At 39.2% G+C, this 20860-nt stretch overlaps 1 protein-coding gene across 3 annotated transcripts in view; it reads left to right on the top strand.

The window, feature by feature from the left end:
* Positions 1 to 20717, top strand: part of adamts10 (ADAM metallopeptidase with thrombospondin type 1 motif, 10) — a 44256-nt gene extending 23539 nt beyond the window's left edge. For all 3 annotated transcript variants that reach the window (XM_086090192.1, XM_086090193.1, XM_086090194.1), the window contains exons 9-26: positions 1236 to 1279; positions 1466 to 1571; positions 2965 to 3111; positions 3358 to 3499; positions 3705 to 3812; positions 3895 to 4040; positions 4310 to 4373; positions 4452 to 4554; positions 7653 to 7786; positions 11137 to 11260; positions 13272 to 13352; positions 13928 to 14091; positions 14191 to 14317; positions 15496 to 15625; positions 15717 to 15921; positions 16595 to 16771; positions 18432 to 18597; positions 19101 to 20717. In XM_086090192.1, coding sequence (XP_085946318.1) covers positions 1236 to 1279; positions 1466 to 1571; positions 2965 to 3111; positions 3358 to 3499; positions 3705 to 3812; positions 3895 to 4040; positions 4310 to 4373; positions 4452 to 4554; positions 7653 to 7786; positions 11137 to 11260; positions 13272 to 13352; positions 13928 to 14091; positions 14191 to 14317; positions 15496 to 15625; positions 15717 to 15921; positions 16595 to 16771; positions 18432 to 18597; positions 19101 to 19210 — 2278 coding nt within the window. In that variant the 3' untranslated portion in view covers positions 19211 to 20717. The remainder of the gene's footprint in view (positions 1 to 1235; positions 1280 to 1465; positions 1572 to 2964; positions 3112 to 3357; positions 3500 to 3704; positions 3813 to 3894; positions 4041 to 4309; positions 4374 to 4451; positions 4555 to 7652; positions 7787 to 11136; positions 11261 to 13271; positions 13353 to 13927; positions 14092 to 14190; positions 14318 to 15495; positions 15626 to 15716; positions 15922 to 16594; positions 16772 to 18431; positions 18598 to 19100) is intronic.
* The last annotated feature ends 143 nt before the right edge of the window (positions 20718 to 20860 follow it).

Raw genomic sequence — 20860 nt, 5'->3', positions numbered from 1 at the left:
ATAGGCTAACAGCAAAGTCAAGACAAAAGCGTTGATAAACATCAGATTGGCTTTTACATTATATTGACTGCTTGCTTAAGAGTTTAATACAATGCTCATTAGCATTATAATCTTGTGTTTATTCCTATACACATGCAAACATGATGCTGTGTACTCCCCACATACGTATTACTTCACATGCATTATTACTATTTTAACATTCCTGTGACACTAATACACATGACAATATGTTATTCATCATGCTCACTGGAATCTCAAAATTCTGATTCGGCATCTCAATTCGAGTTACCACTGATTTGTGCACAGCCTTAATATAAACACACACATAATTTTTTTTTAATCCATTTACATGGTGACACCACGTGACCTTGTGACAGCACAGTGAGTAATCTGCTGAGTTGAGTGGGCATGTAGCCACCGAGACATGGACACGTACTTGAATAATGAGTTATGATTCTCACAATGCCGTCAAATTCAAATCTGCTCATTTCTGCACGTTTTTCCTTGCAAAGACATATAAATGATACACTACATATCACCTTGAAACCATTTCACAAACTCATTTGTCATTGATTATGACGGGCCCCTTTAAATTTTAAGCATTGCTTTAATGTGATTAAATGACTGTTAAATATTGCGTGGAACCACCCAGAGCTGTTGCTCAGGTTATGTAGTTGATGTTTATGTAAGTAAGGCTCTCTTTATATTTCTTATTTGCAATTTTACCTAGAAACATACGGTATTTTTAAACAGACCAGAAAGAAGGGAAAGGGGAGAAAGGATTACAAGTAAAGCAGTGTTGCTATGACGTCAATTTCTTGTTTATTTCTTTCACAGTTTTTTTTCAGTCAGTGTTTCTGCTGGAGAGGAGACAATGGCACGTTAAACTGATAAAAACCTTATGCTGTTGCCTGCGGAATGTGCTGCACAAAACAACGCAACCACTGCTGGCACAAATATTTTTCTATTCTTTTGAATAGAATGCACGACATCTCATGTTGCCGGATATTAGAAATCAAATTGGATTTCTGCAATGTGTGTTATTTATCAAGCTGAGGCTCAAAGTTACATGTCCCTGTTGTTGAATTATTGCTATAGTTCTTTTAAAACAATCACAGTCTATCGGTGTATCGTTGTTGTTAAATCTGTACTTTTCTGTACTTTTGTGCATACACTGTATATTATGTAATGTATGGAGCAATTAACAGCCTGGTTTGTGTCTTTCTTGTCCATAGGTATGACATCTGTATCCAAAAAAACAAGCCCTGTGAAACTTTAGGTAACAACAAGCTGGTTTAAAACGTGGACTGTTGTCATATTTCTGCCTGTAATTGAAACATATTTCCATGTCTCAACTCTCCCAGTTGCATAACTTGGACAATTGTTGGACTGATCTTTTGTTTTGTTACTTATTACGACGACTCTCCAAGGAGTGTGTATTTGAACGTGTGTCTTTGCTGTGCAGGTCTTGCTCCTGTTGGAGGAATGTGTGAGCCGGAGAGGAGCTGCAGCATCAACGAGGACATTGGCCTGGGAACGGCTTTCACTATTGCCCATGAAATTGGACATACGTGAGTAAAACGCACACATGCATATTGATAGAAAAACAAAGACATAAAATGGGGCTAAAATGCAAACACTACTAGTTTTTAGAGAGGTTGTCATTTCATAATGTATTTATAACTGTTTGTGATTGACTGGCGATGAGGGCTGGGTGTACCCTGCCCCTTCCCTGAAGTCAGCTGGGATAGACTCCAGTTACCCGAGCATTATTATATTTTTTAAGTCAGAAATTTGCTTGGGCTTTTTGATGGTTCTGACCAGGCTATTTCAAAATAAAATGACACCCACGGGTTCATATTGCATTTGTGGAATATGAATTAAGCATCAGTATCAAAAATCCACCCATTTTTATCTATCTCAGGGGGTGGCTTTAAAAAAAGAAGTCATATTTACTTGAAAAAAGCTAGTAAAGTTTTTTCACTCAGAAATTCTAAGTACATTTTAAAAGGAGAGTTTTGAGTACAGTTTACCAATTTATAAAAAGAAAAAAAAAGCTACTCAAGGATCCCCAACAGTCATGGTGGGAGACAGCCACTCTACCACATGAGCCATGCCGCTCCTGTTGTGTGTTAGTATATTGATGGTGTCAGGCAGAAGAGACCTGTTTTTGGTCTAATTTTGGACACACCAGCAATGCAGTATAGTGGCAAACAGCAAGAGTGGACTGGCTCATTTGGTAGAGTGGCTGAAAAACCTTGTGTTCGTTCCTCAATGCTTGAATAAATTAAAAATAATAATAAATAAATTGGTCAAATGTATTCAAAACTCACCTTGTAAAATTTACTTAGAATTTCTGAGTAAAAAAAACTTTTCTAGGCTTTTTTTAAGTAAATATTATATAAAATGATATTACATTATTGTTCGGGGCTCACAGAACGACCAATCACAGCTCTGCTTGCAAAGTCAGAAAACAGGTGAGCCGTGATTGGTAATTTCTTGAGGTGAGCAACAGTGATGCCATTTTCAGTTGGGGGGTATAGAAGATATTATTGTCGAGAATTTATTTTACTTAACTTCCCTTTAGCTACTTGTGTATTAGGTTGTGCAGTCGTACGTTATTATGGGTCCTAACACACACACACACACACACACACACACACACACACACACACACACACACACACACACACACACACACACACACACACACACACAGACACACGCACAAAGCCCCTTGATCATCTTACAGCAGTAAACAGTATCAAAACATATTGTGCTGCATTTTGAACCGCAGCTCTTCCTCACTCACTTTATTCAGTACGCTTGGTTTGGAGCAGAATCTGCAGTTACTTTGCAAACCTCAAATGTAAATGTCAAAAGTAATCATTTATAAAAGCCACTACTGTACATATAAAATAGGGAGCTATCATTATCTATCATTGCTTTTTTCAAAAACTTAAGGTTTGGAATGAACCATGACGGTATTGGTAATGCGTGTGGGCCCCGTACCCAGGAGACGGCCAAGCTGATGGCCGACCACATCACCATGAAGACGAACCCGTTCATCTGGTCGGCCTGCAGCAGGGATTACATCACCAGCTTTTTGGAGTGAGTCAGCCTCTTAGATATCAAGAACACCACAAATATGTGGATAAAATCACTAGATGTCTATTAAGCATTTTATGGTCAGAAAACTATGCACATGACAGTATGCATTGCTATAGTAACTAGAGTATGCTTACAGACAAATAAAACATACAATTCTTATTCATTCAACTGGCTTTTTTTGCCAGAAATATTAAATTTTACAGTTTGAGAAGCTCACATATTTTTTGTGTTTTTGATGTATTGTAGCTCAGGTATGGGATCCTGTCTGAACAACGTGCCCCCAAAGCAGGAGTTTGTGTACCCCACCACAGCCCCGGGTCAGGCGTACGACGCAGACGAACAGTGCCGCTTCCAGTATGGAGTCAGGTCCCGACAGTGTAAATATGCAGTGAGTATTCTTGTCAGCACTTTTTTTTCCTATTTCGGTTGCAGCCTCATATTTCATATCAAGAAAATCTGCCCTGGATTTTGGAGTTTGATTCCAATTAGTCTATATGATCCTTTTTATGACACCTAATCAAATTAGACTTAATAAGAAGACTATACAACACCGGAAATGTTTCTATTAAGTAACTTTACAACTCTTGCTGCAGGAGGTCTGCAGTGAGCTATGGTGCATGAGCAAGAGCAACCGATGCATCACCAGTAGCATTCCTGCTGCAGAAGGAACCATCTGTCAGACCAACACCATTGAGAAAGGGGTAAAGAATATATAATAAACAATAAAAGGGTTATATTTCCGCCTATGAATATGAGCCGTTTGCACAATGTTATGTCTTGCAGTGGTGCTACAAGAGGATCTGTGTGGCATATGGGACACGTCCAGAGGGTGTGGATGGAGGTTGGGGCCTATGGTCGCCTTGGGAAGAGTGCAGCAGGACCTGCGGAGGTGGCGTCTCCTCCTCTATGCGATATTGCGACAGCCCGAGGTACACGTCAGCTTTGTCGTTAACTAGCAATTGAGTCTCAAACTATACCTGTACTATACAGGTATAATTTATAAAGATGCTTGTATTTTTAAGTGTCATTCAATTATACAATGCATCTGTGGCCAGAGATGTGGCCTCGTGGTCTTTGATGACTGTTAGATTGAAAATGCAGGCAGCATAGAGATGAGAAGCCACCACTGAGTTGACATTTAAAGTTTTAAATTGCACTCAGATGTGTGACTGGCCGGATTGTCTCTGCTTGTTTGAAGGCCAACCATTGGTGGAAAGTACTGTTTGGGGGAGAGAAAGCGCTACAGGTCCTGTAATATTGATGTGAGTCCCGTTGTCGTCATGACTCATTTGGTCAATATGAAGGATTCAGAATATGAACTTTGTTTATGTGTCTAACAGGACTGTCCTGTTGGCTCGCGGGACTTTCGAGAGATGCAGTGTTCTAACTTTGATAGTGTTCCTTTCCGAGGGAAATTATACACGTGGAAGCCGTACAGAGGAGGTGAGTGAGTGTGTTTTATAAGTCAATAATAGTGAATCATCTATTTAGTCAATTATAAATCTAAATATGTGAAGCGTTTCCATCTATGCTACTTACAATTGTGTGACCCTAGTGACCCTAAATGGTATCAAAAATGGAATAGAAAACATTCCACATGACATGTGTCACTCCCATACTGCGGTTTCCTCTACTGTGGTCCCTCACTACTTCACGGGTTACTTATTGCGGTTTCACTTCATCGCAGATTTTTATTTGGGTCCATTTATGCTGCTATTTTTGTCCTTTTTTTGTAATATTTAAGTAAATAAAAACAGCTCTTTCTTTCAATCAATACAATCTAATACATTTTTAAACAAAATATAGAATATTTGGTCAAACGTGTTCTATGATAAGTAAAAAAAAAAAAATGTTGACATTTTTCTTCTTTTAATTCTTCTTAGTAAGTCAGTGTCCCATCACTGGTGAACTATTTTTAGAACACATCCCAGTTACTCGTACACTATGCGCCTCATTCCTCTCCCACCTCCCTCCTTGCACGTGCACTGCAGGAGAAGTAGAAAACAATTGAAGGCAACGAGGCTTGTTTGTGCAACTCAAAAGAGCTCATTAAGGTGACAGACAGTATTAGCGGTTGTTGAAGGGGGGAAAAAAACCACTTTTTTTTAATGACCTCTAATTTGCGGAAATTCACTTGTTGTGGGTGGGCGTGTGAGGGAGTGAGGGAACACTCTATATGACTTTTTAATAGAGATGTTCGATACCACTTTTCCCACCAAACAGATAACAGTACAAGTACTCAACTCATCTCTTGAGTAGTCACCAATAGCGATACCAAGTACCGATACCACTAGTATTTTTGATACATCAAATTTTCCTTCCAAAAAAAAACAATTACAGAAGATTTTAAAGAAGGCATATACTATATTTCCTAATATAGCATTTTCCTTACAATTGCATGAATTTAATGGCAGTTTTCTATTCTTCTATTTTCTAGTTCCTAATACTGAGATCGGCCGCCGATACCTTGAAATAAAGCCTTGTTATCGGCCCAATACCGATACCTGGTATCGGTACTCGACATTCCTACTTTTTAATATTAAAGCTCAAAACCTTTAAAAAAAAAAAACCTTTAGCTTCACTCTCATGTATCCATGAAGTTTTCTCTCATACAGAGATAAATCTCCCTACGCAATCAAATTACATACAACTACGGTATCGTTACACTTTGTATTTTCTTTTGTAGGTCTTCCTCGGCACATTCTTTTTAAGTGTCTCATTCATCTTCATTTTGCATAAAAAATCCCTTCAAAAGTAAATAACGCCGACTAAGCAGCATAAGTGTTGATTTCTGAAGCAGGACCGTGCATGCATGTCTGTTTTTGAAAGACAAATAAGAGAGTACCTGCAGATGCTGCAGCATATACAGAGACCCCTATAACCCACAATGCCTTGCTCTTCTGCACTCGATGTGACAGTTAAATCGTTTCGACTACAAAACTGCCTTTAATCTTGGCCTCCACTAGCGTAATGACTCACAGAGATAAGTGGCAAGCCAATTGCAACTTCAGACAGCTGATCCTACAATGTAAATCTGTTGCAGCTGTTCAAATAGCCCCAGCGTGTTCAGGTCAGATCGCACTGCACTGTCATTGTCAGGCCTGGCTCACTCCTCGGGATCACATTTCTCTCACTCATTTTCTTCCTTACTCCTCTTCCTGAACCTCTGTCTTTGTGCCGTTCACGATTATGCAATCACTCGCTCTCAGCACAGAAACAGCCGTCACCTCTCAGTCCAGACAGCCAAGGACAGCTCATTAAATAAGGCCGTCGCAGCGAAAGCTCTATTATAGAACAATTATCCTTCACTCTTAACCCCCATACACCACGGGACGGCCTGCAAGTTGTAATGCACGCACAGCTGCAAGCAGTGATTGCCCTGCCATAGCTAGGCACTCTGGGAATTGCAGTTTTCCACGGTCTGACCACTTCATAATTTTTTAAACCTGCCAGTACATACTGTACCTCCTTCAACACTGCCAACACAAACAAACCCAGCATAGACGGATGTCAACGGCCCCTCAGAGGAAAAAATATACCACACCATTCGGCTGGAAAGCGCTTTTTAAATGTTGTGTGCAATGTTGTTTGAGTCATTGCAGGAAAATACTGTACAAATAAATTCAGAGGGTGAAGAGTGAGGATACTAATATGAATGATTTTTTTGTATAGATTATTGTCCACCTTCTGGCGTCACTTGTGCAAATAATGAACACAAAAGGAGTTTTATTTACATCATGTCAGATTTTTTGAATTAAGCATATTAATTTTGTGTTGCTGGGATTTGGTGAGTCAAACGTCAAAAGTCGAATGCCTTTATTATTGTTATGCAGTTCGGAGGTTAATCAAACTTTCGATATAAATATCCTGAAGTTCAACGTCATCAGGCGTGACCGCAAGTAACTCGTCAGAAAATCCTGCAAGAATTTGTGTTATTTTCTGTCGAAAATCATGTGTGACTATGGCCTTTGAACAGGAAAGTCACTCACTCACATCTTTTAAATCGAAAAATGCGGATTAGCGGTTAGGGAAATGGATGGATAGATGGATTTTCCAGTTCAAACCGTTTTTTGTTTCACAGTCACAAGCCATCCGAGAAACACGAAAAATAGCAATGACCAACACAGGGAGACAGAATGGGAAGCCTGGCGGTTCGCTAGTTAGTGGCCCAAGTTTATTTGAAGGAAAAAAGAGACATGAGGAAAGGGGGGAGGGGGGTGCTGCACATAGCAACACAATAAGTACTAGGATACAACAAATAGAACATATGGGAGGAAGCCGAATTACCCGGAGAATATCCACACGCGCGCAGCAATAAAATAGCAATACCGTAAAGAAAGGCCAGAGCCGATATTCGAAATCAAAACCTCCACCGGTACTGTCGTAGATTGTAGCAGTTACCTAAATATTGGCTTTACAATGAATAAACGTTTGGAACAGAAGAATTGGATCATTGTCCTTTTACTTTGCTTTGTCTCGTGGATAATGTTGAATGAATCAGCTTGCCCAAGTACTTAAAAGTCTATGTTGTGTGTGTGTAGGTGGTGTGAAAACATGCTCCCTGAACTGCCTGGCGGAGGGATACAACTTCTACACTGAACGTGCGCCAGCAGTGGTAGACGGCACACCATGCAGAGACGACTCTCTGGATGTGTGTGTCAATGGCGAGTGTAAGGTGAGCTACATTTGTAAGATTGACAACTACTAGATGTGAGCGGACTGCAATGCATGCATTTCGAGGATCCGCTCTTAAAGTCTTTGCCCGTTGGAAGGCTGCAACAGCTGATGATCGGAATCAACAGCTGCTCCATTTCAAAATATAACCTTAGGTTTCCTTTATTAGTGGCCTATTTAAGGCTTCATTAATAATGAAATGAAAGAAAAATATTTCGCTAATGTTAATAGTCTGATGACTTTCATGTATTGATGTTTTAGCTTGTTCCTTACTCTCTTTTGTATGTACAGCACTGTTTTATTAATGACCTTTGGATGACCTAGTCAAACAGTGGACAAAATACTAGGGATGTAACGATAAGGGCAATATCGCGATATTAAATCTGCCACAATATTACCGTCGTCATGTCACGATATTAAAAGAGGCACATTTGTGCAGTTCCATCCAGCACCCTTTGGTGGTTTGTCTATTACTGCAGTTAAATTTGAATTAGGCATGTTTTGGCCACCTACATTTAAGACCCACGCTAACGTCTATATCCATGGTCCTCGAAGGCCTGAGTCCTGCATGTTTTCGAGGTCTGTTTCAATGATCAGGATAATTATCGGGCTCCTGCAGAGCTTGCTGATGAGCTTAAATATGAATCAGCTGTGTTGAACGTGGGAAACCTCTAAAACATGCAGGACTCAGACTCTCGAGGATCGGACTTTGACACCACTGGTCTATATGAAGGGGAACGTAATATATTTGAGTTGCTCCACAAATTGACCCGAGCACAATGTGCGTGTATTAGCAACTAAGTGCCTCAATATTAAGTGTTATTAGTGAGTGTTGGCTGTTTATGTGCATTGAGGTTAATGTTGCCTGTACTATTTGAACTATATGTATAATTATGACCATAGACGAGACATAAAAAAAAAAAAGGCTGGCCAAACCTATTTCTTTTTCACTGCTGTTATGTACTGTACAAAAAAAATAGTATTGTGCTTTTTTTCAATTTTAGCTTCTTTTTTTTTTAAACAATATTAAAGTATGTGCTTTTTTTATATAGGCCTACCTCCCCATAATATCGTACCGTGAGGTTCATATCTCGATATTGCATCATGACGTTTGGGTATTGCTACATTCCTATAATTACATGTGTTAATAATGAACTTTTATTTCATTTACTGTAAATTTACACAATAAATTTACAGTAAATTAACTCTAAACAGAGTTTATTGGTCCCACTCTAAACAGAGTTTATTGGTCCCACTCTAAACAGAGTAAAATTTAACTTGGAAGAGAGTGAAATATTCAGAGTAAATTTTACTCAAAGTATTTTCAGTGTGTACGAGAGAATTTGCTTATCCAATGAAAAAAAAACTATGAAAGATTTTTCACTCAAATTTTAATTTAAAATTAAATTTTGCAAGGAGAGATTTTGATTAAATTTGACTAGTTAAAAAATAAATAAAAGATACACAAGGGTTGAGGAGTGAACTCACGACCTTCAGCTTGGGAGACTTCCACTTGAGCTATGCCACTCCTACTGTTTGCTTATATGATGTTTTTGGTCTTGGCGTTATGAAGATTCCAGCTGACAAGCGATATACAAAAACACAGTAGGATTTGCATGGCTCAGATAGTAGATTGGCTCTCTCTCAACCTGAAGTTGTGGGCTTGTCAACCCTTGAGTGACTTTATTTTATTTTTATTTTACTCTCTTCAAAGTGTAAATTTTAGAGTGGGACCAAATAGACTATGTTTAGAGTGAAATTTGCTCTACAGAATTAAGGCTATTGCTCATGTAAGTTGAAATCAACTCAAACTGTTTGTCCAATGGGGTCACCATTTCACTGGTGTATAGATCACGAACCGTTTTTGACTGTTACACAGAGCACATTCTTTCATACCCACTCATTCTTCGAGTGGCTGAGATTGACTAAGGAAGACTGCAGTCCCTGCACTCACCCAACAAGAGGATTTTGTTTATGTGCATCCTTCTTGTTCTCTCCAACCTCCTCCTCCCCTCTTCTCTGTTTCCCCCTGTACTCTGTGACCTTGCAGTTCCGCTGTGAGTCAGTCCACTCTGCATGCTGGCTTTTCATTCACTTCCATTCCTATTATCGCCTTCTTTCTCCTTTTCTACACCTCTTTTGTTCTCTCCTTACCCTCCTGTAGCACACCATCATTCTGCCGTGTATGGGACAAGAAAGAGGCTTTGCTTACTTTATTATTTTTTTTGCATTGTGTTAACACACATGGGGTTTCTAGGGACAACACAGAGGAACATTTGTCTCTTTTGTAATGACATGCTGACTGTAGTTTCAAAGTTGGAGTCTGACAAGGCAGAAATAGAAGAAGGGGCGGGTGTAGGGAGGGAAATAACCCAGGAACAGATGGTCCAGTTAAACACAACATGCAGTTACAGACTAAAGGCATGTCCTTTCCAGACCCAACTGAAAAAGACATGAAGCTGATTTGTTGCTGACTTCTTTCAGTGTAAAATACACAGTACAGAATATATCAAGAACTCTTTGAAAATATGTGATTAAATTTGATCAAGTGCCTTTACATGTTTGTGTAACAAAATATGTATTAGTTAAAAAGAGTTCCTTCAACAATTCTGCCTTTATAATGATAATGAGAACGCTCCAGAGATCAAATATCCACTATGGCTTAAACACATGATGAGTTTGACATCCCACACTCTTAACCTAATTATACATTAAAATGTCAAGAGTGCAGTTCATTAAACATACAGAGTGACAAGGTCACCTGATCCATCATTTTGTAGGACTTTAATGGATCTTCACTGCATTAGCAAACACCAAATTTAATTATATTCAATGGTAAAATGAGAATTGTATAATGTTTTGGCAAGAAGTGTCTGTGTGTTTGCCAGTTGCAACCTACCACTTCCCTCATTGTAATGCCACTTGATAACATGCTGTTTGTAACTATAGGATAATTCAGAGTCTTTAATTCTGGATCTGGTGTTAAACCATGCTCTAATCCTTTAAAATTAATGATGAACTTAAACCTCCATTAATGATAAGCAAATGTCACTTGGACTAATAATGAAAAGAGCAGTTGTTACTATCAAGAAGTTTGAGGAAGACCACCTGTTTTGCTCATCATGAAGAATATTGGTATCGACACCCTTGACTTTAGCATAATGTATGCCTAGGATCAGAAAACACATCTGGACGTGTCATCTGAGCTCTTTGTGTTGTGGAAAAAGGTCTGGAAGACATTAGAGGTAATCCCTCGGTCTGGTCCCCGACACCTCTCCACTCACCGACTGCGCCCCCTCACCCGTGACCTCGAGTGACCCCCACGGCTCATTCTCTCGTCTCTTCTCGCAGCACGTCGGCTGCGATCGCATTCTCAGCTCAGAAGTTCGTGAGGACCGCTGTCGGATCTGCGGGGGTGACGGCAGCAGCTGCGAGTCCGTGGAGGGAGTTTTCAATGACTCTCTGGCCGAAGGAGGTGAAACAATGATGACATCAGCACATATAGTTGAAGATATACAAACACGGGAAAACAACATTAACATGAAAAAAGTTAATTAAAGGACAGCCGAGATGAAAATGTATCACTCCAGTCCTTATCATCCATCCATATATCCCTGCAGACTTTATTGTAGGTACACTGTGGACACATAACTGCAGGCAATTCTGTGTCTTTAAAGGGAATTTTTTTGCATACAGACCTATTACATAAGCCTAATTTCCAGACCGTTTAATGGTGCCCTTAATTAACATAACACACATAATTCATTTCATATACTCACATGTCAACGGTTCAGTTTATTATATAATTTATTATATTATATCTATTTGAATCAGGTAACCACAGAATATCACCCGTGTCACCCTTATTTGAAACCTAAAACAAAACTAGTATGTATAAACCTGGTAAAGAAAGAAACAGACGGGATCCCTGTTATTTTTTTATTTGTATTTTTTTCATAAGAGCTCAGTATTGTTCATACGGTAAATTGACCGATTTGACATGTCATCATCATTGCTCTCTCTCTTTTTTTTTTCTTTTTTTTTACGGGATCCCTGTTTTATTGCTGACAGTTGTAATGGTTGTTGCCCATCCCAGAGTGTTAGTCATCACTGTGCATATCTACTTTAAAATTGATCTGTGGAACACTCACACTTAGTCAGAAGTCTTGATAAAACTGAATCCTGTTGATACAGAAAAGAACAGGGGCTCAAAATGAACCCTTGAGGTATACCTGTCACATTCAAACCACCGCTTAAAAATTTGTATTTAAACTTTCTACTTTGTGTTTAACCAAAGGTTAACGTCCGGCTTCAAAGTGCAGTGCATTTTCATATTACTCTGCTTCTTTTTTCCCCACTTTAAACCTACCACATTAAGCCAATCCATGGATATTTGACTCACCTGTAGCACCTGTAGCAATTAGTCTAATTACTGAGAAAATCCCCCGATCATGTCAATAGCAAGTTTGATTTCTCTAAACTTCTCCTGTAGTGTTATGTCAGGGTTTCTGTGTGCGAGACAACAATGGCCACAACTGTGAATGAGCCAGACTATTATAAAATAGAAGAGAGATTCATCCATCATAGTGACGTGTTTAACTGTATAATGTGCCGTAAGTCTTAAAATATTGTCTGTAAGTCTCTTTACATCCAACAATTCCTCGCCTGTGTTTGGCAGTGGCGAGTTGCTCAAGATTTACAGCTCTAGATCTTCGCTCCAAGTCCACCACATAGACTTACTGATTCCATCCACTTCAGCTGTCATTGTGCCTGTCAGCCAAAACCCTCAGACCATGTCCTTCTAATCTTCCACACCTTCATCCAGACACTTACAACTTTGCCTTTCTCACCTCCCAGAGCTCCATAAAGAGATTTCCTGCCAAGCCTCTCCTTCACTCTTGCGGTTGAAGCACTGGAAGGAATTATTGTATGCCTCCATTTTCATTCCTTCATCCTCAAGTAAGGCTGAAGTTATTCGCATGGCTGCAGTGGCCATCTTGCTGGCAGAGTACACGCGGAGGAGACGCCAGTAAAAATGAAAGGGACAGGAAAACAGATTGAGGGAATCGAGTGAAGAGGCAGTTTATTGGCATTTAGTGTCCAAAGGGCGGCTGCCCGGGAATGTAGTCGGAATCTGAAGCTTCTGCTCGGTCCATCGGCATCCCACAGAGTTAAACACTACTCATGCATCACATCTTCTGTTGCTCAGAGAACAGTAATTGCTCCTCCTGGCTTTTGCTTTTACCAGCTTTGACAGGATGTGTGTGAGCGTGTGTGGGTGCTTGATCATTTGGATCTCTGTCTCTTGGCAGACAAGGACATACCAGTGGTTAGCACCATTTACAGGTGTATAGTTGATATGGGACAGAAAATGTTTGAAATCTCTTTCTCAGCTTATCAGTGCTCGTAATACTGACTGGTATTGCAGGTGATGTGGTCCATTGTTGGGATTTATTTGTAAATTGCCCTGTGTGTTTATCTCTCAGGTTATGAAGAGGTCATCCGAATCCCAAAAGGCTCAGTCTTCATCCACATACAAGAGCTCAACATTTCTCTGAACAACATTGGTAAGATCCTAATGTACTTTAGTTTAAGTTGTTGGGCTTTAAGTAGTTTAAAATCATGTATTCTAAAGTAAACACTGGATTTACTTTGTGCTAATTTGGGCAAAGGTATTGGGACACTAGCCATGACACCCGCAGGTAAGGAATATATATATATTTTTAAACTACCCCAAAAAAGAAAAACTTTCTAAAATATGTTTATTCTAGTTGATCTCAAAGGTTTTGATGGGTCAGGGTTCTTTGCAACCAAACGCCTCCAAGTATGTCATTTCTGATCTTACTTTGTGTACTTGGACACATGTCATGATGGCAGCTGCCATGGCAGAACTAAAAGAATTAAAAGGATACACTTTTTTCAAATATGTTGGTAAAATATAGAATATTTTACTTTTATAAGGTGTATTAGTCAAGTATTGATTGATTAATTGATCAATCTCGAGGCGTGCCTCCATACATTTGTCCATATAGTTTTGTCATGTACAGCAATGGCTTCCCCAAAAATGGTATGGATCCCTGGTAGAAAAAGTTTGGAGACCATTGATGAACAAGATGAGATTTTCTTCTCTTCTGTTTTGCAGTGCTAAAGAGTAAAAGTGATCAGTTCTTGCTCAATGCGAAGCTGGCCACTGACACACCACACAGTTTTGATGTCGCTGGAACAACTTTCCACTACAGGCGTCCCACTGACGGGCCGGAAACACTTGAGGCTCTGGGACCAACAAATATCACCCTTGTTGTCATGGTAAAAACAACATCTGTTAACTAGATATTTGTTTGACGTGCTGTACGCATATAAGATGATAAAAGTGTATGTTATTTAATATTTTAAATCTGTGTGCAGGTAATGGTCCAGGAGGAGAACCTTGGAATTCACTATCGTTTTAATCCACCTGTCAACCGGGAACCACTGATCGGTTTTGCCTGGTACCACACATCCTGGTCACACTGCTCTGCTCTTTGTGCTGGAGGTAAACTCACACCTTACTGTACAATGAAATATCTTCACATGGGGAAGTGATGCCTCTGGGACAATTGTTTTGATTGACTTTAGTTCATTTTTTATGTGTTAATATTGTTCTTGACTAATGTTTGAAAACCCAGTATTAAGCAGTCAAATGGCTTCTGAAAGTCTGCAGATACGTCAATGAAAATACGTGTGTTATTTGCGGACATTGCAGTATGAGCGCACATACTGTTGCATCTCAATAAATGAGAATATTGTGGAAAATATCATTTACTTCATTAGTTCAACTAAATAATGAAACTCCCATCGATGAAATATTTCATGGTCTTCCAGCTAACAAAACTCCACAATTCACTGCTGCAAGAAATTAGAATAATTTTTCATAGGAGAGATTGGCCCCTGTAAAGTATTTTTTTCTGTTTAAATTGAATCTTTATAATACTGTATATTGTATAGTATGTGTTAAGTACAGTAAATTAACTTTTCTACAAATGCGTCTAGTTGATGTATAATTTATTGATATTTCACAATTTCTGTTATGTTATGTAACATTTAAATAACAGAAGTCTAAGAACACACACATCCATTGCGGGAAAAAGCAGAAGAAGGAAAACAATTTATGCATAATAGTTGCCAAAAGAACTCAGGGGAACTTGTAAACTTGTCACCAGGGACAACTAATTTTGGCGCTTTAATGGAATACTAAAAAGAGATTTTTTTGTCCAGAATTAATTGGATAACTTCATTATTTTTCATGTGCAATTAATACCTTTAAAAACACATTTTCCACTTGCTGTCAACTGAAGATGACATCACCTGTGCTGAGGAAATAGTTAACGACTAATCATGGCTCACCTATTTTCTGGGTTTGGTCGGCAAACTGAGCCATGATTGGTCGTTACCTGTTTCCTCAGCACAGGTTATGTCATATTCAGTCGACAACAAGTGGCAAAATTAGTTTTTAAAGGTATTAATTGTTCATGAAAAATAATGACATCACATTAATTATAGACACAATATTATCTTCTTACTGTTGAAAATGGCTCAATGAGTCAAGTTTCCCTTTAATAATATAAGGTGGACAATGAATCACACCTTCCTGCGATTGTGAAAGTGACATTTCAAACGGAATACATACTCGTGCTGAATGTTTCTACATGCGTGTGTTGCCTTTGCCTTTAGGTGAGCAGATCCAGCAGGTGGTGTGTCGGAAGCTATCAGATCACGGCATTGTTTACAACCACTTCTGTGATAAGAAGCACAAACCCAAAGAGAGGCGCAGAATCTGCAATACTGAGCCATGTTCCCCAACGTGAGTGTTTGGACTTTTTTTCCATGTTGCACGTGCTGCATTGTACAGTTGTGTCAGTCTGGATTTAAATAAGCATTGTTGTCTTGGCTAGCTGGTGGACAGGGGTGTGGTCGGAGTGCAGTCGCAGCTGCAATGGCGGACTGAGGACACGTCAGGTTTTATGCAAAAGGAGGATCTCTGCGTCGGAGGAGAAGGTCCTGGATGACTCCGCCTGCCCCCCTTCACGCCCCTCGTTCACTGAACCCTGCAACAACCACAGCTGCCCTCCTGAATGGATGGCCCTGAACTGGTCAGAGGTAGGCAGAAGGATTTGCTCCTGTAACTAGAAAATTGAGTTTGGGTCAACTCATAACTCCTTGTGGAGTGTTGATGAAAATGGGGTGCACAAAATAACGTGGCAATGATTATACTGCTTTAGTTTAAGTCATTTGCAACATGTTTTTTTTTTAAATGGAGTAACTCTATTAAGTTTGCATCAAAAAACTTACAATAACACACAGTTTGCCTTCTTCCATTCTTATCTGCAAATGTACTTGTTTAGAAAAATGTCCAGCTAGTTTGTTATTAGCTCGTGTAAGCATACCCTCAAATGATGCTTGTTTGCTGTTCAAATACTATTGAGAATGTCTGTTACACGTGTTCACTTTGTTTCCATCCCCTGCGTTATAATTACACCATGACAAGTAAGCAGACTACCAACTTCAATCATTAAACAAAGCTTCATAGTTGCACAATTTTGTGTAGCTTTTCTCTGACGTCTTTTGCAAGAAAACTAAGGCGCAGACAAGAGAAATAACCATATCCAGCTGATTTACTGAAACTGAGCAGGCTTTAGACTGTATTTTTTTTGTACAGCTGCTGCCCTCTTTTGAGTGGACAAAGCTTTGTGTTGCTTGTGACCGCAGTGAACCCCAAGCTCTTTTTTTCTCCTCTTCGCTCTCCCTTTATCCTCATGTGCTCCGCCTACAGTGTACACCCAGCTGTGGTCCTGGCTACAGACATCGAGTGGTTTTGTGCAAGAGTGGGGAGAGTGGAGACACGCTGCCAGACGCTAAGTGCCCCAAGCATGGCAGACCCACCTCTAGAGTGCGCTGTAACCTGAAGCGATGCCCTCCGCCGCAGTGGGTGATGGGCCCTTGGGGAGAGGTAAGCCTGTCACCATCTATGAGATGTAGTGTAGGCCAAGAAATATCAAACCCACTAAAAGACTCTCGCATACACCAGAAACAAACAGTCACACTTAGCAAAAAAAAGGATCACAGTCAGCAAAAAGCTCTCATATACACCCCAAAATCAGCCCCCCCCCCAAAAAAAACTCACCCACCAAAACCTCTCACATTCACAAAAAATTTGGTCACGCCCAAAAAATAACTCCACCAAATGTTCACATATATCAAAAGAAACTCTCACTCACAATAAAGACCTCACATACACTAAAAAAGATCACTCACACTTACCAAAAAAAGTCTGTCACCAAAAACCTCTCAAACATGTCAAAAATAATCACTCACATTCACCAAAAACCTCTCACACCCACCAAAAAAAATCGTATTTAGAGAACAAATAAATAAATAAAACTAAGTCACACTCACCAAAAAAAAACTCTCAAACTGACCAAAAACCTCTCACGCAAAAAAATAAATAAAATTCATATATACGTATATCAAAAGAAACTTTCACTTAAATGAAAAAACTGTCACATACACCAAAAAAATTAGTCAGTCTCGCCAGAAAAAAAACATCAACTCTTCACACCTACCAAAAACCTCTCACATGGACCAAATAACAAACAAACTAACAAAAAACAGTCACACTCACCAAAAGAAACCTCCCATACCCACCAAAAATCTCTCACACCCAAAAAAAACAGTCACACCAAAAAATGAATAAAATGTATATATACACATACCAAAAGAAACTCTCATCACTCAAAAAACTATCACATACACCAAAATATCAGTCACTCTAACCTAAAAAAAATAAAAATATATTTTTTTTAACTTACATACACCAAAAAAAAATAACTCTTCACATCGACAAAAAATCTCCCATGGACCAAAAACAAAACAAAAAACAGTTATACCCACCAAATAAACCTCACCTAAAGAAGTCTCACATTCACAAAAAAACTCTCGCCCTCATTACAAAAATAAAAAATGCCCTGCACCAAAAACAACAACTGTCACTCTAAAAAAATTAACCAAAAAAACTCAAACTTAATCCTCCAAAAAATCTAAGGTTTTCAGATTCACCAAAAGTTCTTTACTAAAAACAAAAATCCTTCAAATGCTGATTGACTTCTTCATCCCTCCATCGACTGTAACACTGACAACACACAGAAAGCATGTTATTTTTTCAGTGAATGTGAGAGGTTTCTTGGTAAGTATTTGAGATTTTAATGTGAGGGTTTTGTTGTGAATGAGAGTTTTTGGTGATTGTGAGCTTTGTTGGTTTGTTTGAGAAGTTTTTGGGTGACATACAGATTGATTAATATATTGATTTGTGTGTGAGTGAGTTTTTGGGGAGTTTTTTTTATTTAAAAAAAATTCACAAGTGTGAGTTTTTTTGTGATTGTGAGCTTTGTTGGTTTGTTTGAGAAGTTTTGGGGTGACATACAGATTCATAAATGTATTGATTTTGTGTGAGTGAAAACTTTTGGCATGAGTTTTTTTTGGTATAAGTGAGATATAAATGTTATTTTTACATCACCTCAACATCTGCAAATTACCTATACAGTACTTCATATTTCAGGAAGCTGTGTTACTGTGAGCAGTAGTTGGCACGCGTGTATGTTTCTGCCTCGCAGTGTTCTGCCAAGTGTGGACTGGGTCAGGAGATGCGATCTGTGCAGTGTCGGACCCACACCGGCATGCCATCCAACGAATGTCTGGAGCATCTGAGACCAGCCTCCATGCAACAGTGCAAGAGCAAATGTGACCTCATTATGCCCATCAGTACAGACAATCCTGAAGGTGACTGGCCAAAGTGTAGTAAGCTAAGCCTTTTAAAGCATAAAACACATTCAAAGTCACAGTTATTTCAGTGTAGAGTGTGAATGGACAAAAATAATACCAGAAGATGATTCAACTGTAAATTCAAAAAACAAATGCTTAAAAGGGTTTAGTACGCTAGCATTAGTGAGTTAGCAAAGCATGTTACCCTTCCAGTTGCTAAATGCTAATGTAATCTACAGTTAAATGAAGGAACACTTACAATCATGGTGCTTTCTTTAGCATGTAAGATATGGAATCAGATTTGGGGCAAAAAGAATCGCTGATTCCATACACTAGCATCTCTCCGATAATCTATTTGTAATTTATTTTCCCTGTGGGGTTTAAACTATAACCCTGGTCTCTGATTCTAAACCTCGAGTCTTCACAATTGAGCAACCCAATAGTTAGTCAATATTCAGGATTGCAAGTGATAAATAAGTTGTGTTATTATTCTAAAACTATTTCATGTGTCTCCCCTGCAGAGTGCAAAGACGTGAACACTGTGGCCTACTGCCCCCTAGTGCTCAGGTTCAAGTTCTGCAGTCGGCCTTATTTTAGACAGATGTGCTGCAAGACATGCCAGGGACACTGATCTGGACCGGTGAACCTCACAACACACACACTCACAAAATGAGCCTTGTGGCAGCAGCCTGAAGGAGGTCTTAGTTGGGATGCTGCCAAACACCAAGTGGTGCCTTATCAGTTCAGAGCAGCCCGAGTCCACGGGAGAGCAAATCCCTCCCAAAGCAGCCTGAGCTGAGCTGTACATTCCACTGGCGGGACGGCTGCTGAAATCTGCCCTCTGTTGTAATATTTTTGGTGCTACTTCAGGACAGGTTTCGGTGTTCAGAGGGCCACTTTGTTTGCTTCAATGTAAAGAGGTCATATTTTTGTTCAGCTATGTGTTTCAAAAACAAAAATCCACTTTGTAAAGAAAAGGAACCTCCATAAAAAGGAATACCGTATATTATAGAAGTTTTTGTCTAAGTTACCTGATAGTTGTTACTTGACCAGTGTTTTTTTTCCCTCCTTGCTAATAGTCTGTTGTGTATAGCCTAGCTAAGTGTTCATCAAGTCATTTGAGCAGAATTTGATTTGCACAAATTGTCAGCAGTCACAGGGCATGGCATGTACAGTATTAAGTACAATTGTGTTTGTTTTGACATCACCTGACAACCTGCAGCATTCATCTTGCCCTCGACATCTTTTTGTGTTCGTTCGTTCGTTCTATCAGTTCTCTAAAATCGCTTCATGCTGCACAGGACCGAAAGCCACATTTGTAGCATTAGCAGCTAACATTTTATGGGATGCAATTTTGTGTTGCGTTTGGCAGCTTTCAATGAAATCTCCAAAAGAAAGTCAAGAAGCCCAATCATGTGCTGAGAGACACTCACTATTTTTGCCACATGAATACCCTTGCTCGACACTTTAAGTAACTTTAAATATAAGCGGAAATTCAGTGTCTGAGTAAGTGCGCCACTGTGACTCATTGTCTAATTATACACTGTCTCTTCTGCGGGTTAGCCACATGATTAATGATCATCATTCAAACTGGTGACATGATTTCTTCCGTACATGATGGAAATGTACTTAAAATGTACACTATACAGACAAAAAGTCTTGAGATAGACAAGGACCAGAACTCTTAGTTGTATATTAATTATGTATCATTAGAAATTCTTTCCAGAGTGTCCCAATACTTTTGTCCATATAGTGCCATTTTGCAACTTGGTCACACGCACACCCCCCCCCCCCCCCCCACACACACACACACTTCTTTAGTGTTTGTGTTATTCTGGGTGTATTGACTTTTTATTTTATTTTTTTGTGGAAATGCTGCTAAGAGATTGCAGCTCTGCATTCATGTTCCTTTTCTTTATTGTGGTGCTTTTTTTTCGGAAGGGTGCTATTATTTGTGTCCAAGTTATCATTTTCTCCAGTTAAATCATATATTCACAAATCATTCCCCATCCGAGCAGAAGATACATGAAGGGCCAGTTTGACATGAACAAATGTCTCTGATTTGTTGCTTCGCAGACTCCCCAATCTGCCTGGTGTATTGTTTTAAAAAGAAAATATTAAAGTGATTAAACATGGTACATTGTTGAATGAAAATGAGCTATTTGTGCTACACTTTGGTACATTATTAAATGTAATTATTTATCAATTATGTGTCTTCACTTTAACGGATGTGGATTAGTAGAATATTATGTTCACACACATCAAGAATATTTATGTCACC

The sequence above is a fragment of the Leptonotus elevatus genome, chromosome 11 (genome assembly GCF_054856555.1).
Source record: "Leptonotus elevatus isolate MCC_2025b chromosome 11, RoL_Lele_1.0, whole genome shotgun sequence".
In the NCBI taxonomy this organism is placed as follows: Eukaryota; Metazoa; Chordata; class Actinopteri; order Syngnathiformes; family Syngnathidae; genus Leptonotus; species Leptonotus elevatus.
The sequence above is the reverse complement of the archived record's forward strand: the minus strand, read 5'-3'. Positions and strand labels throughout refer to the sequence as shown.